General features: G+C 44.6%; 1 protein-coding gene across 1 annotated transcript in view; it reads left to right on the top strand.

The window, feature by feature from the left end:
- The window catches only part of HEATR6 (HEAT repeat containing 6), a 53,067-nt gene extending 37,196 nt beyond the window's left edge, over positions 1-15,871 (top strand). The window contains exons 14-20 of the mRNA XM_087717140.1: positions 175-255; positions 2,373-2,507; positions 3,330-3,452; positions 7,240-7,364; positions 10,507-10,603; positions 11,598-11,802; positions 14,654-15,871. Of these exons, the coding sequence (XP_087573266.1) occupies positions 175-255; positions 2,373-2,507; positions 3,330-3,452; positions 7,240-7,364; positions 10,507-10,603; positions 11,598-11,802; positions 14,654-15,207 (1,320 nt within the window). The 3' untranslated portion in view covers positions 15,208-15,871. The remainder of the gene's footprint in view (positions 1-174; positions 256-2,372; positions 2,508-3,329; positions 3,453-7,239; positions 7,365-10,506; positions 10,604-11,597; positions 11,803-14,653) is intronic.
- The last annotated feature ends 774 nt before the right edge of the window (positions 15,872-16,645 follow it).

The raw sequence follows: 16,645 nt of genomic DNA, 5'->3' as shown, positions 1-16,645 counted from the left end.
CGATGCGCATGTGCGCGCCGGAACCTGGAAGAGCAACGGACAATGGCTGGTGTGACCACAGAGATGGCTATGCGTGCCACTTCCAGCATGCATGCCATAGATCCGGCATCAATGCCCTATGGTATCTTGCTTTGCAAATCCATAATATTCCTTTCTCTTTCCTGTTTCTGGCAGCTTCTGGATGAACTTGGAGTGGGTATAATACAACAGTACAAGCCAGACCTAGTTGCAGATGAGCGGGTACCCATTGATGTGGTATGTCTCCCAATATTATGGTATTATATTTTCTGTATCCCATTTGCATTTTCTTTATTACTTATTTATTGTATGGTACATTCACATCACCTTTCAATTAAAAAGCACAGAAAATAAAAATATACAGTGTGAAATCTAAAACCTAAAATATTACAAGCGTACATCTAGGTTGCGTATACAATGTTTTGCTTCCTTTATTGCAGCTGGGAAAATGGCTTCAGTTTTTTTTTTTAAATTTTTAATTTGAGTAATGTTCCTATCATCTCCAGTTGAAACTTTTATTTTGAAGTAAAGCAATTAACAAACAGTAGTAAAGAGGCCCCTATGAATCACAATGAAAGGATAAAAATTCATCAGGAAAGATAAATAAAGTAAACTTGCTAATTAAATTGTTAGACCAAGGGCAGCTGGAAGGGAAAATAATTCACACGAAGGAGGTCAAAAGATAACAGTAGCCTTGCCACTAAATTTGATGCCTGATTGACTTATTTGAAATCAGCAGGAATCAAGTCTTGCTTTGAAAAACAATTGAAGCCATTTTCCGGAGGAGTTCCTCTTTCTCAGCGCAACCCACCTCACAAGTTTGTCGGGAAAATAGGAGCAGGAGAGATTATTATGTACAGTATTTGTTGCCTTGAGTTATTTCTAATAATAATGGAAGGATAAAATAATAATAATAACAACAACAACAACAATAATAATAACCAGACATCACACTGGTTGAGAAAAATAAGGTTACAATCATAGACATCGCAATACCAGGTGATAGCAGAGTCGACGAGAAGGAATATGAAAAAATCGCGAAATACCAGGACTTAAAAATCGAAATTCAACGATTATGGCACAAACCAGCAGTGGTAATTCCAGTGGTGATCGGCACACTGGGTGCTATTCCAAAAGCAGTGGAATTACATTTAAAACAGTTAAAAATTGACAAAATCACCATCAGTCAAATGCAAAAAGCCGCACTGCTTGGATCTGCACGTATATTACGAAAATGGTTTAAGGTTTATTAGCATTTGTATGTCGCCCACTCCCGAGAGACTCTGGGCGGCTCACAGATAAGACAGGGGACATATATAAAAAATTAAAATTAAAATACAATCATTAAAATTACACAACATGCATACAGCTTAGAGTGGGGCTGGATAAAATCAACAGCCCCAGGCCTGCCGGAACAGCCAGGTCTTGGTAGCTTTACGGAAGGCCGGAAGAGTAGTAAGGGTCCGGATCTCTAAGGGGAGATTGTTCCATAGGGCTGGAGCAGCTACAGAGAAGGCCCTCCCCCGGGGAGCCGCCAACCGACATTGACCGGCCGATGGTACCTGGAGGAGGCCCAATCTGTGTGATCTTATTGGTCTCTGGGAGGTAAATGTCAGGAGGCGGTCTCTCAGGTAGCCAGGTCCTAAACCATGTAGGGCTTTAAAAGTAACGACTAGCACCTTGAAGCGGTTCCGGAGACCAATGGGGAGCCAGTGCAGCTCGCAGAGGATAGGTGTAACGTGGGTGTACCTAGGTACACCCACTATCGCTCGCGCAGCTGCATTCTGGACCAACTGCAGTCTTCGAACACTCTTCAGGGGCAGCCCCATGTAGAGCGTGTTACAGTAATACAGAAAATACGTTACGACGTCCTAGGCCCCTGGGTGGAGCCTGACTAGTAACCAATGCCAAATCCGGCGAAACAACTGGCCGCTGTGATACAATTGTGTAATAATAATAATAATAATAACAACAACAACAACAACAACAACAACAACAACAATGGCAAGATGTGCTTGTTTACGGACAATAGCCTTTGCCTTATTTCAATTATATCTAGATTAATAGTAAGAGCCATGGTGGTGCAATGATTAGAATGCAGTATTGCAGGCTAACTCTGTCCACTGCCAGGAGTTCGATCCTCACCAGCTCAAGGTTGACTCAGCCTTCCATCCTTCCAAGGTTGGTAAAATGAGGACCCCATATTGTTATGGGCAACATGCTGAGGCTGCAAACTACTCAGAGAGTGGTGTAAAGCATTATCGGGTGGTACATGTGACTTAAACGCTAGTGCTATTCATTAAAAATATATCTGTGAATGAAACTGCCAGGGTTCTCTTTTCCCCCCCACATAGGTTGTGACATTCTGGACAAGGATGCTTAATGGACCTTTACCAGCTGCCCTCCAAAACTCCGAGCACCCAACTCTCCAGACCAGCACCTGTGACGCCCTCTCTTCTATTTTGCCCGAAGCTTTTAGCCGTCTCCCCGTAAGTGCGTGGCTAGGACCTGCGTTTGTACTAGTTTTGCAAATGCAGGATTTGAAAGCCATGAATAAATGTTGTTTGGTTTTGCTGGCAGCCAGAGATGCTTTCTGAGACTGTGAAGGTGGCAAAATGGCATTCAGTCACTTCATGTTCCATCTGTTGAGAACTAGATTGTGCTTAGAATGCAGTACTGCAAGGCTAATTCTGCTGCCTGACGGTTGCCTGCAATTTGTCAAGTTCAAACCTCACCAGGCTCAAGGTTGACTCAGCCTTCTATCCTTCCGAGGTCGGTAAAATGGGGACCCAGATTGTTAGGGCCAAGAGGCTGACTCTGTAAAAACTGCTTAGAGAGGGCTGTAAAGCACTGTGAAGCGGTATATAAGTACTATTGCTATTGCAGTCTAACTCTGCCCACTGCTAGGAGTTTGATCTTGACCGGCTCAAGCTTGACTCAGCCTTCCATTCTTCCGAAGTGGGTAAAATGAGGACCCAGAGAGTTGGGAGCAAGGGGTTGACTCTGTAAATTGCTTAGAGAGGGCTGTAAAGCACTGTGAAGCGGTATATAAGTGCTACTGCTGTTGCTGTCTTAACTCTGCCCCACTGCTAGGAGTTCGATCCTGACCGGCTCAAGGTTGACTCAGCCTTCCATCCTTCCGAGGTCGGTAAAATGAAGACCCAGATTGTTGGGGGCCATAGGCTGACTCTGTAAAAACTGCTTAGAGAGGGCTGTAAAAGCCCTGTGAAGCGGTATATAAGTCTAAGATGCTATTGCTAATATGATTTGCAGGGCTCAAGGACTGACTTCTTTGTGTTGTTTTGGTGCAGGGTGACAAGCAGATCCTTTGCATCACAGTCCTCCTGGGGCTCAGCCACAGTGAGAACCCTCTGGTGAAAGCCGCAGCTTCACGGGCGCTCGGGGTGTACGTTGTCTTCCCTTGCCTTCGTCAGGTAAAGCGCCCGAGCTGCTTTGGTTTCTGCTTTATCCGGCTGCGAAATGAAATTTCCTCAGCCGCCACCTAAAAAGCGCCATACCTGGAAAAAGAGGAATCTTGTTTTGTAGCTCTGGGGAAAGTTTTCACTGTTTTGCAAAGAGCAGTTGACAAGATTCTGGTCTTAGATCCGAGTGATGCTTACAGCCACTTTTTTCCCCCCCTCTGTGCAAAAACCCCTCGGTCCCGCAGATATTATTCACCCTGTACAGGTCATCTTCAACTGAACAACAGCTCCCTTAGTGAATGTTCACTGAAAAAAGTGACTTACGACCTTTGCAGCATCCCCATGATCATGGGATCAAAGTTCAAAAGCTTGGCAACCGGTTCATACTTGTGACCGTTGCTGTATCCCGAGGTTATGTAATCGCCTTTTGCCACCTTTTGACCAGCAAAGTCAGTGGGGAAGCCGGATTCGCTTCATAACCGTTGGTAGTAACTTGGCAACTGCCAAGTGATTCACTTAACAACCGTGGCAAGAAATGTCGTAAATGGGGCAAAAATTCGTTTAAGAAATATCTCACTTAACAGCAGAAATTTGGAGCTCAACTGTGGTCATTAGTCAAGGACTACCTGCACAGAATTTTTTTTGCCATAGCATTGATTATTATGATAATTAAATAATAATGATAACTTTAGAATCACTTGACTTCAGATGTCTGTTCCTTAAAAATCAGAAAGAAACATAAAGAACACTCCCATTTTTGTCTGGAAAAGATAATTATATATATAAAATGGCTCTGAGTGTGTGTATGTTCCACCATAATTCTGGAACGCCTCAAGCAGTTACAACCAAACTTAGTATACAGATGACTTACTCTCTGGAAACAAATAATGTGGGGGTAAGGCACCCCTAATGCCCCTCGGGGTGTTTGTTCTGTTAAGATACAGCCTGTTGTGCCTTAAAATGGCTTCTACCATACTGCTGTAAAATAGCTTCTACTGTACAGCGCAGTGGAGTTGCCGTGGTAACAGCTTCACAGTACTCCACAAGGGGGCTCCCTCTGGTAAGGGGTAGAATCCAACATTAGAAATTACATTTGTGCCGGACATTTCCCCCCTATAAATAAATACCCCGGCAATGCCGAATTATCAGCTAGTATATAATAAAAACAACCAACAGGGTAAGGACCAGGGGTAGGTTTCTGCCAGTTCTAACCTCTTCTATAGAAGAGGTTCCACAAATCTACCATGCCATTTAAAACCCGTTCCAGCTCCCTTCCCCCGCCCATCCGCACCATGCATGCCCCGCCCACCGCTCACTGATTGGCTGGCTCACCAATTGCCTCGCCCGCCTCTAAGAGTCCTATCTAAACCTTAAAGTCTTAAAGCTGTCAATTTGAACACCCCTGGTTTTTTTCTTTTTTCTAAAGGGTTAGGGGTGCAAGGGTCTTGTAACTTGAAAGTTTTAAGACTTGCACACTTCAATGCCAGAGTTCCTGAGCCAACATGACTGGAGGAGGAATTCTGGGAGTTCAAGTCCACAAGTCTTAAAGCTGTCAAGTTTGAACACCCCGGGGTTTTTTTTCCTAAAGGGTTAGGGGTGCAAAGGTCTTGTAACTTCACAGCTTTAAGACTTGTGTGCTTCAAATGCCAGAGTTTCTGAGCCAACATGTTGGTTGCTAAGCAAGAGCGTTGTTAAGTGAGTTTCACCACATTTTACAAGTTGGCCACGCCCACCCAGTCACATGGCTGGCAAGCCATTCCCACCTGGTCACATGACCAGTAAGCTACTCCCACAAAGCAGGCCACACCTACAGAAGAGGTTCTAAAAAATTTTGAAACCCACCACTGGTAAGGACTCAGTGTTTACCTTAGAGAAAGGCCTGGGAGAACCAACTAGGTCTTCAGAGACTTTTGGAATATGATGTGTAAAGCAGGAAAAAAAATATAATCCAGGCATTTAAATCTCTATTTGTGAGTGAACTCTCAGCAGATGGCAGCATCTAACCAACCTTGGTTGGTCTCAAAAGTAATTTGACAAACACCAGGGAACCTCAGGATACTAGGGACTGGAAACATTTAGGGGAAAGCAGTGACAAACAACTACAGAGATGCATACTCACAACCACCTTGACCTTTACACTGTAAACACACTACGTCTGAGCTGGGCAGCCTTATAAAGCTTTAAATGCAGGATCTGGGTCAGTCACCAGAAACAAAGGTTTAGTTTTCTGAGCTTTCGAACTCAATACCCCAGCCGACAACTGTTTAGTTGTCGATTGGGATATTGATGGCTGGCTATGAAGTTGTTGGCTGTTGTGCAACTTCCTTGTGCAAACAGCCAGCGGCTTAAAAGCCACCGGTCAACACCCCAATTGACAATTAAAAATCCACACACAACCAGGCGCCGCATCAGAACGATGGAATAGCCCAAAGCGCTCGTTCTGGTGAGAGAGAAGTTCCAGCACGAGTCCAGAAGCTCGGAAGACAAAACCTCTGGTCCAGATTAGATCCTGCAACATTATCTTTGGACATGTATATTTGCCTTCATTCGTGAAAACAATGAATGCCTGGAAATAATGAATGTTTGTCTCTCTGGGGAAAATAAAGAAGAAATGTAAGATTAAATAGCTTATCAATTGAAGTAGAATAGAGTTGGAGCAGTTTACAAAAGAAAGTCAGTTTTGAAGCAAGAAAGAAGAATCCAATAAGGGTTCTGAAGAGAAGCGTGGAGTCGCAAGGTTACCAGCAAATGCATAAAAGCAATTAATGTAATGATAAGATTGTGACGAGGGTATGTATCCTTTTTCCCCAAAAAGAAAACCTCCCCAGATAATAAGCCCAATGTGCATGCGCTAAAATAAGACCTCCCTCAAAAATCAGCCCTCCCCTAAAATATATAAACGCATGCGCAGCTGGTCCCTGCCATTTCCTGGGGGGCGGAAAGGGGCGGAACATGCCTCACATGCACCTGCCATCCACATGGAACGGCCTCGCGGAGGCCGCTCCCGCAAACCCTAGTTACCGTGCCCCTTCTCTTAGTGGCATCCGCAAAAAGAGCGGCAGGCCCAGCGATGCTAGGGCTGGCAAGAGTGTGCCAGAAACAGAGACAGAACTTCCAGCCCTCTCTGGATCAGCTCCTGGAGTGGGGAGGGAATGGGAATTTTGCAGTATCCTTTCCCTGTAGTAGGGAGGGAATGGAGATTTTGCAGTATCCTTCCCCTGGAGTGGGGAGAGAATTGGGATTTTGCAGTATCCTTCTCCTGGAGTGGGGAGGGAATGGGGATTTTGCAGTATCCTTCCCCTGGAGTGTGGAGAGAATTGGGATTTTGCAGTATCCTTTCCCTGGAGTGGGGAGGGAATGGGGATTTTGCAGTATCCTTTCCCTGTAGTGGGAAGGGAATGGAGATTTTGCAGTATCCTTCCCCTGTAGTGCGGTGGGAATGGGGATTTTGCAGTATCCTTCTCCTGGAGTGGGGAGGGAATGGGGATTTTGCAGTATCCTTTCCCTGTAGTGGGGAGGGAATGGGGATTTGACAGTATCCTTCCCCTGTAGTGCGGTGGGAATGGGGATTTTGCAGTATCCTTCCCCTGTAGTGGGGAATGAAGGGGGATTTGACAGTATCCTTTCCCTGTAGTGGGGAGGGAATGGGAATTTGACAGTATCCTTCCCCTTCCATGCCCACCAAGCCAGGCCCACAGAACTGGTAGTAAAAAATGTTGAATTCCACCACTGATGTAGCAGACTATGGGAGTGGGGGGGGGGGGAGAACAATCTATTAATGACCAATATCTGATCTTAGGACGTGATGTTTGTCGCTGACACAGCCAACACAATTCTGAATTCGCTTGGTGATAATTCTCCAAATGTCCGTGCCAAAGCCGCTTGGTCTTTGGGGAATCTGACAGACACTCTAATCATCAACAAGTAGGTTGCTGGTTTAGGATTATTTCTTCTTTCCTTTCCTTTTTTTCCCCTTTAATGCTGAATACAAGTTCCCGGAACACACATTCAAAACAGAAAAGCATTACATGACTTTTCTACATTACAGTAAGTCCTCGTTTACCAATTGCTTTGTTCAGCCACTGTTCAAAGTTATGACAGTGCTAAAAGAAAGTAACTTTGCGACCAAGCCCCACATTTATGACTGTGGCAGTCTCTCAGTCACATGATCGCTTCACAATTGGTGTGACTTGTCACTTGCAACAAGCAGAATGAATACCACGCAGTATGGAAGGTGGAAGTAAAATTGTGAGTCCCAGTCACACGATTTTGCACTTACCGACTGAGTTGCCGGTCCAAATTGCAGTCAGTAAGCAAGGACTAGCTCTGCAATTCATAACAATCCCACAGCTTCAAAAATTCAACTTAAATGAGTTTCAAAGGGCTTGAAGATTTTTTTAACCTGACAGTATTTGGTGCCTTTTAAATCCCTGTTAAGATAAATGAACTCTCTGAGGCCAATAGGCAGAAAATTACCCTGTTCCCCCCAAAATAAGACGTCCCCAAATAATAAGCCCAATCGGGGTTTTGAGCGCATGCGGTAAAATAGGACCGTGACCCGTCAAAACCGCGCTCGACTAAGCAGCGCCTGATTAAACCGCGTCGCTGACGTCATCAACAGGGCGACAACAGCCAGCGCGGAGAAAGAAGGGCGCTTTAAGTAGCGCTTTGAAAGCAAGCCGATTCAACTTAAGGTAAGGGTTAGGTTTAGGGTTAGCTTTAGGGTTAGGTTAGGGTTAGGTTTAGGATTAGGTTAAGAGTTAGGGTTAGGTTTAGGGTTAGGTTAAGGGTTAGGATTAGGTTTAGAGTTACGTTAAGGGTTAGGTTTAGGGTTGGGGTTAGGTTAAGGGTTACGTTTAGGGTTAGGTTTAGGGTTAGGTTTAGGATTAGGTTTAGGGGGGTTAGGTTTAGGTTTAGGGGTTAATTTTAGGTTTAGCGTTTACAGCGTGCTTCTGTCTCCGCGCTGTTGTCGCCCTGTTGATGACGTCAGCTACGCGGTTTAGTCGAGCGTGGTTTAGTCGAACGCGGTTTTGTGGTGGAACCAAATAAGCCCCCCTTGAAAATATTTAACCACATGCGCAGCCTCTCCCCACCATTTCCTCTAGTTGCATGCCACGCAAACAACATGAGATGAAGAGGCGAGACCGGAGTGGGGAAAGGAAGGGGGGAACATGCCCCATGCACCCCACACCTAACGGCCGCTCCCGCAACCCTAGCCACCGTGCCCCTTCTGTCACACTAATGACCGTCGCAAAAAGAGCGGCAGGCACAACAACATGCAACACAGCAGCAGCTATGAGGTGACCATGCTCAACGCCTCCTGCACCTCAAAAATAATAAGACTTCCCCAAAAATAAGGCCAAGCGCTTATTTTGGGGGGATCAACAGAATATAAGATCCTGACTTATTTTTGGGGAAACACAGTAGTACATTACGCCATCATAAAAAAGGTTCTGTCTTGAATGAAGTTACAGCAATGTTTCTCAAACTTGACATCTTTAATTGATGTGGACTCCAACTCCCAGAATGCTGGCAGGGGACTTCGGGGAGTTGTAGTCCACATCTCTTCAAAGTTACCAAGTTCATAAAACACCAAGTTAGGGGATGGTTGCCTCAGTTCGGTGCTGTTTAGATTAGTCCCCAAACCCCGGTTTGCAGACCGACACTGGTCCTTGGCCCGGTAGAAACCAGGCCACATGAGCAAGTGAAGCCCCATCTGTGCACGGCATCCAGGCAGTGTGCAAAACCATGTCGTGTCTCCCCCACCCCTCCCAAAGTCTGTGCAAAGATCACCCTCCATGGAAGTGATTCCTAGTGCCCAAAAGCTTTGGGGTTGCTGGTCTAGCCCCTAGGCCTGTGTGTTGAGATTTTGTATTTGTCCAAATTGTCAAGAGATACCCTAATTTTGGAACTGCACCTTCATTTTTCAGCTTACTAACAGATTTCATTTGGCCACAATTGAAACCACTCTTGGTGGCTTACATATTTTTGGTGTTATTGAAAGAAAAACATACAGAAGTATCCTGAAGAAAGGGAATTAACTCTGAGAAGCCAGTTTCAAAAGAATACTACCGAATTTTTTGGAGTATAAGACGCACCTTCCACCCCCCCCAAAAAGAGGGTGAAAATCTGGGTGCGTCTTATACACTGAATATAGCATTTTTGGCCTCCCCCCCCACAAAAATTGATGTGCAGAGGGTTTGGGAGGCCTGCAAAGTGCTCCTTGGGGCTGGGAAGGGCAAAAATGAGTGGAAAATGGGCTGTTTTTTGCTCATTTCTGCCCGCCCTAGCCCCCAGGAGCACTCTACAAGCCTCCTAAAGGCCATGCATGCCCTGTTTTTGGCAGAAAATGGACACTTTTTTGTGAAAAACAAGCAGTTTTTTCCTCATTTTTGCCCAGTCTCCAGGAACACTCTACAAGCTTCCTAAAGGCTATGCATGCCCTGTTTTGGGCAAAAAATGGACCCATTTTTGTGAAAAAAGGCAGTTTTTTCCTCATTTTTGCCCCTCCCCTGTCCCCAGGAGCACTCTACAAGCCTCCTAAAGGCTATGCATGGCTTGTTTTTGGCAAAAAGTGGACCCTTTTTTGTGAAAAACAGTCCGTTTTTTGCTCATTTTTTCCAAAAATTGAGGCGTGCAGAGGGTTTGGGAGGCCTGCAGAATGCAAAAACTTTTAAAAAAAATTTACCTCACTTATGTATAAGTGTGTCTTATACTCCGGTGTCTCTTATAGTCCGAAAAATATATCTAATTCACTTTTATGCTGAAAGGAAAGAATATAAAATCTCAAAAAGCCCCTTTATTCATCAGATGTAGAGATTGCCCACCTCATTCACAATGCCACATTTTTCAAATGTCTTCTCAGATATGAGCATGTTACTTGGAAAAAACAACAACACCCTAATCTCTCCAAATCAAGCCCTCTTTAAAAATAATGAAAGACACAAAAGGAATAGATTGGAGGGGCTGCTTCCAGATGGACTCCTGTGGATATTTAATTTGTCGGTATTTTTGATCCCGCTGGAGCTGTTTCTAATGTCTTTGTTTTTTCTTTGGTGAGAAACAGGGAGCTAATGGGACAAAGCTTCCAGGATGAATTCTCAGACTTATTACTCCTGAAAATGTTACGATCAGCAACCGAGGCATCAAAAGACAAGGATAAGGCAAGTGTCTCAAAATTTGCACATGTGTGCTTATAAATAGGCAGCCGTGGAGAGCAACATGGAAAATATTTTCTGGAATATAATTATTAATGCCGCTTGTTAAATATGCTCCCCGTTGGGGGAGCGAGTACGTTCAGAGAAGCGTTGTGAGAGTTGTGTTGGAGAACACACAAACCAGCATACAGAGACACTGCAGTTTGAATAGGCTTTTACTTTCGTGGAAATAGAGGTATCAGAGTCCATCAAACAGTCCAAGTCATACACGGATAAGACAGTCAGTCATCAATGTCTTTCAGTTCAGGGATAATCCAAATAAAATAGTCCATAATCATACAAACAAAGTTTGCTAGCAGTTGCAAAACTTACAATAGCTCACACTGATCACTATACAGCACTTCTAACAGCCAGCTTCCAAACACTCAGATCAGATCAGCATCTAACAGTGATTCTGGCTCCATCTTATGGCTGATTGAGGAAACAGCAACCAATCACATTTACAGCATGATTTAAAGAAACAGGTACAGCATTGTTACATGATTTATATATTGCTAACCCAACCGTTAGATTATATTCCTAACAGAGCTCAGCGTTTACTGGCCAGATGCCGTTCCTGACACCTACGTGGAGTTTGCAGCAAACTTTTTTTTTTTTTTTTGCGCCCAGAGAGAGAAATACTGCTGCTAGCTAGGATTGAACTCTCAACCTTTTAAGTGGGAGGCAAGTGTCTTTACCACTGGGCCGCCAGTCAAAACAAACATCATCCCAATTAATTTTTCACACCCTCTTAATTCACACCCTCAAGAAAGAAGGTGGATGGCTTGAAGGGTGGCACCCTTGTGCTCAGGAAGACCCGGTCCATCCTACTGGCTCAGAGGCCCAAAAGGGCTGGAGTACAGAGCAAGATGGATTCATGGCATCCTTCAGGACTTCAAGGCAGAAGCAGATCTAGCTTTTACAGTACAAGCAACGGACTTTTTCCATCTCTCTCTCTCAGGTCAAGAGCAATGCTGTCCGAGCCCTGGGAAACCTCCTTCATTTTCTCCAGCCGTCCCACATCGCCAATCCCAGATTCAACCAACCCATCGAGGAATCCATCCAGGCTCTGACTTCGACGGTGCAGAGTGATGCCACGATGAAAGTGCGTTGGAATGCCTGCTACGCCCTGGGAAATGTCTTTAAAAACCCTGCCTTGCCATTGGGTAAGTAAAGTGTTCTGACCGAGGCTTCCCCCAAAAGCACGAAGCAGATTCCTGGTCCTGGCAAAACCCCTTTTATTAAACGAATGTGAATTCCTCTCATTCACATTCAGCAAAGGCCTGGCAAACAGTCTTTCAAAGGTGAATTTATGACCACAGACCTTATCTGGCTTGGAAAGCTGCCATGTAAATATTTTCCAAACGCAGTGCTTTGCAAGGCACAGAGTCTCTGAGATTCACAGACAGATCTTCACACTCCTGAAATGAATGAACGAATGAATTGTTTCCTGCAAAAGCCCCCTCCCCTTTCGCTCCTCTTTTATTTCCTAAAGTCCACCTGCGACTTTACTCCCAAGTCTACCCTGATTTTTGAGTTGTCTTTTGACAGCTCTGCGCATGTGCACACTGGGAACAGGCTCCAGCTGTTCCCTCTGCATCACTGCTGTGTAGCTCCGAAAGCAGCTGAAAACTGCCAGACGGCCTTGGCCCCATCTCTGCTTCTGACCTCGTCCGAGCTTTCCCCAGCCTCCAGGACTGGTCCATGTTCCTCCCCAACTTTCTCACTGTCCGACTCTGCTGCCAGCTCTGCTGGCTGCTGGTGGGCCACAACATAAAAGCGACAGAGTGTTTTTAGGTAGAATGAGATAGGATGGGACGAGAAGGGAGGGGAGCAAACAAGAGATGGGATGGGAGGAAAAGAGAGAAGAGAAATGCTTTATTTGGCCAAGTGTGATTAGACACACAAGGAATTTGTCTTGGGTGCAGAAGCTCTCAGTGTGCATGAAAAGCCACAGAATAATGATAATCCTCATAATAATATAGGTAGTCCTTGATGTACACAGTTCATTTAGTGACCGAAGTTACAACAGTACTGAAAAAAGAGACTTATGAGCATTTTTCACACTTATGACCATTGCAGCATCCCCAGAGTCACGTGATCAAAATTCAGATGATTGGCAACTGGCTCACATTTATGACAGTTGCAATTTCCTGGGGTCATGTGATCCCCTTTTGCGACTTTCTGACAAGCAAAGTCATTGGAGAAGTCACTGAACAACCATGATTCACTTAACAACTGCAATGATTCACTTAACAGCTGCAGTGATTCCCTTAACAAATCTTAAGAAATCTCACTCAACAACTATCTTGCTTAGCAACCGAAAGTTTGGGCTCCCTTGTGGTCTTAAGTCATGAATTACCTGTACAAGGTAGTCGTCGACTTACAACAGTTCATTTAGTGACCAATGTTACAATGGCACTGAAAATAAATGACATGACCATTTTTTCACACTTATGACTGTTGCAGCTTCCCCATGATCACGTGATTTACATTTGGATGCTTGACAACTGACTCACATTTATGACAGTTGCAATGTCCCAGAGTCATGTGATCCCCTCTTGGGACCTTCTGACAAACAAAGTCAGGGGGGAATCCAGATTTACTTAACAGCCTAGTTCCTAATTTAAGAACTGCAGGGATTCACTTAACAAATGTGGTGGGAAAAGTAATCAAATGGTGCAAAACTCACCTAACAAATTTCTCACTTAACAACATACATTTTGGGCTCAATTGTGATCATAAGTTGAGGGCTACCTGCATTTTACCAATAGGAGGGAGGAATAAGAAAGATAATAAGGGTAAATAATACTACTACAGCGATACTACATGGATGAATGCAGAAATGTCCTCCAGTCCTTTATTGGCGCTAACTTCCCCTCCCACCTTGTTGTGTCAACTGGCCTTAATTTCTGGTTGTGTAAAGGCCGTGAGATGCAAGATTATGAAGAGAGGCATCTGGACCAGACTGAGAGGGACCTTTGTCTGGTTTTCCAAAGTCGCTGCCCAAATTCCTGGAAAAAGCTCACCCATGGATTTAACTGTAGTAGCTAGAACTCAACTTATGACCATAATTGAGCCTGGAATAACAGTTGTAAATTGTTATGGTTGTAAGTCAAGGAACCCACATGACCAGAAGCAAATTTCTATCAGAGTTTGTTGCATAAATTCAAATCCAGAAAACACACACAGATAACTGATGCAGCTGGATTCATTAACGTCTTTATATACATAAGAATAGATGAATAAATGTACAATACCAACAGGTGGTTCTTCCAAGTAAACACAAGGCAGGAGAGTTACAGGCAAACACAAGCAGTTAGTTCCATTTCAGCAGACAAGCCCAGACAGACTGCTAGTTTACTTCTCAGAGCAGCAAACTGCTTAAGTTTCTGTTTCAATCCTCTGCGCAGATTCAGATCTGTTTAAGCTCCCATTGGCTGACTTAGTTGCTATGCCTATTCATTGGCTGGTCTTGTTTCCATCTCTCTCCCAGTCATGAATATTCTAATAATTTCCAGCTTTTTTCACCACTGTTGTTAAGGGACTGTAGTGGCCCTTAAACAAATGATGTGGCTGTTAAGCGAACTCATTCATTTGAATGGCCGTTTTTTGCTAGAAACTAACAAAATTATCACGAATCTGACTGGAGGAGACATTTTAAAAGAAAGGAGCAATTAGAATAGAATAACAGAGCTGGAAGGGACTTTGGAGGTCTTCTAGTCCATCCCCATGCTTAGGCAGGAAACCCTGCACCACTTCAGACAAATGGTTATCCAACATCTTCTTAAAAGCCTCCAGTATTGGAGCATTCACACCTTCTGGAAGCAAGTTGTTCTATTAATTGTTCTAACTCTCAGGAAATTTCTCCTTAGTTCTAGGTTGCTCCTCTCCTTGATTAGTTTCCACCCATTGCTTCCTGTCCTGCCCTCAGGTGCTTTGCAGAATAGAATTGTTCGCTTCCTGATAAGCCTGGTCTTTTATTTATTTATTTTTAACCTATTTTGAATTGTTTAGGAGAAGCCCCTTGGACCGGCAAGGCCTATGACGCCCTGACGTCAGCAGTCAAATCCTGCAAGAATTTTAAAGTCCGCATCAAATCGGCCGCAGCTCTCTCCGTGCCATCTGAGAGGAGGCATTATGGGACCCCCAAGCAGTTTTCTCAGATTTGGGGGGCGCTGGTGACCGCTTTGCAGCGCAGCGAGAATGCCGAAGACTTCTTGGAGTTCAAATACAGCGCCAGCCTCCGAATGCACCTGTGCCACGCTCTGCTTCGTCTGCTCAGCCTGGCCGAGGAGACTGACCTGCCGGACATCAGGAGGACCGTGATCGAGCAGGGAGACATAATCCGGGTGTATATGTTGCAGTATATGAAATCAGGAGCTGACGGTGAGGAAGTTGGAATAGGAGAAACCATTCCTGAAAGGGACAGAACCCTGGAAAGGGCCATTGAGCACGTGCGAAGAGTGGAGGAAGCCTCTGAAGGCTCCCCAGTGAAAAGGGGGACGTTGGCTTACTTAGAAGACCTCTTGAAAACCCACAACTGTTCCATAGAATTCACCAAAGCTTAAGCTGGCAAGATTAAGAAGCCAAGCCAGGCCTGTGCTTATTACGAACACCCCCCAAAAGAAGATTAGAGATGAAGACAACAAAGCAGAGGTGGTATTCAGCAGGTTCTGACCAGTTCTGGAGAACCGATAGTGGAAATTTTCAGAGAACCGGCAAATACCACTTCTGGCTGGCCCCGCCCCCATCTATTCTCTGCCTCCCGAGTCCCAGCTGATCGGGAGGGAATGAGGATTTTGCAGTATCCTTCCCCTGCCACGCCCACCAAGCCATGCCATGCCCACCAAGCCACGCCCACAGAACTGGTAGTAAACGTTTTTTAATCCTATCACTGCAACGAAGGGATCCCAAGTAGTACTGCTCAGCCACTGTCCTGCGGAAGAATTAAAAAGCTCTTTTCGGTGGCTCCTTTCTCCCTTTTTTCCTTTTTAATCATAGGGACAGACTTCACAGAGCCTTTTTAAAATATATTTTAAACATTTGCCTTACCAACTGCCTCGTTTCTGAATAATTCACGTGAATAATGTGAGCAGTGAACAGCAGAAATTGGGCATGGGTTTTCTACCTTATGAATATAAAATGAAAAAAAAAACAGGAGTCCTGTACTAATTCTCTAAAAATATCACTTTATTCCAAAGAGGAAGAATAAATTATTCAGTTCTAAACATATTTCCTTTTGCCCTCCTTATTTATCTTTTTTTACTCTTTATTTATCTTTTCACCCTTACTCTGAAGATTAGGAAAAGGTGGTCCAAAGTGGTGGGGAGATGAGTTTCCTCTCTCCATTTGTCATGAATGCATCTTGTCCTATTTTCAGATAAATGTCAGGGTTTCAAATAGCATCCAAAATTAAACCAGAGTCCAAGGGAAAGCATTCCTCAAAGTTCCAATTTATTAAGAGAGCCACGTTGGCACATCTGGGAAAACCCGAATCTGAAAGCTTCCCGGTTTTCCCCACCCAGTTGAAAGTTCAAGATCTTGCCCCCACACCCACAAGTCCATCACATCGTCCAATCTTCCACTGCCATGCTGGCAGCTTCCACCCATCCAGTTCCGGTCAGGTGCAGAGGTGCAAAGACAAAGGGTGACCTTGGCTTTCTAGAAAGAATGTTGTTATGGCTACATAGCATCTCACTCCGTACAATCCCCCCTCCCATTTTCCCACAATAGAAAATGCATAGTAGAATAATAGAAAGTGTGGCAGGCCAAAGACCCAAAAGATGGCTGCAGGCCTGACAGTAGATGCCTGTTTCCAATTTAAAATGGCAATCTGACACCAATAGAAAAGGATATTTGTAGCTCAGCTTTGGACAGTAGAGTCCTTGGTGCTCTCTGAGCTTGATTGTTTATCTTCCGCGGTGAAGTTGGCTAAGGGAATGTCTGCCAGAAAACCACCAAGCTCAGAGAGTACCAAGGACTCAAGATGATAAAAGAGCCATGGTG

Source organism: Thamnophis sirtalis, unplaced genomic scaffold (genome assembly GCF_051295495.1).
Source record: "Thamnophis sirtalis isolate CommonGarterSnake01/CBP01778 unplaced genomic scaffold, rThaSir2_p1.2 scaffold_6, whole genome shotgun sequence".
Classification (NCBI taxonomy): Eukaryota; Metazoa; Chordata; class Lepidosauria; order Squamata; family Natricidae; genus Thamnophis; species Thamnophis sirtalis.
The sequence above is the reverse complement of the archived record's forward strand: the minus strand, read 5'-3'. Positions and strand labels throughout refer to the sequence as shown.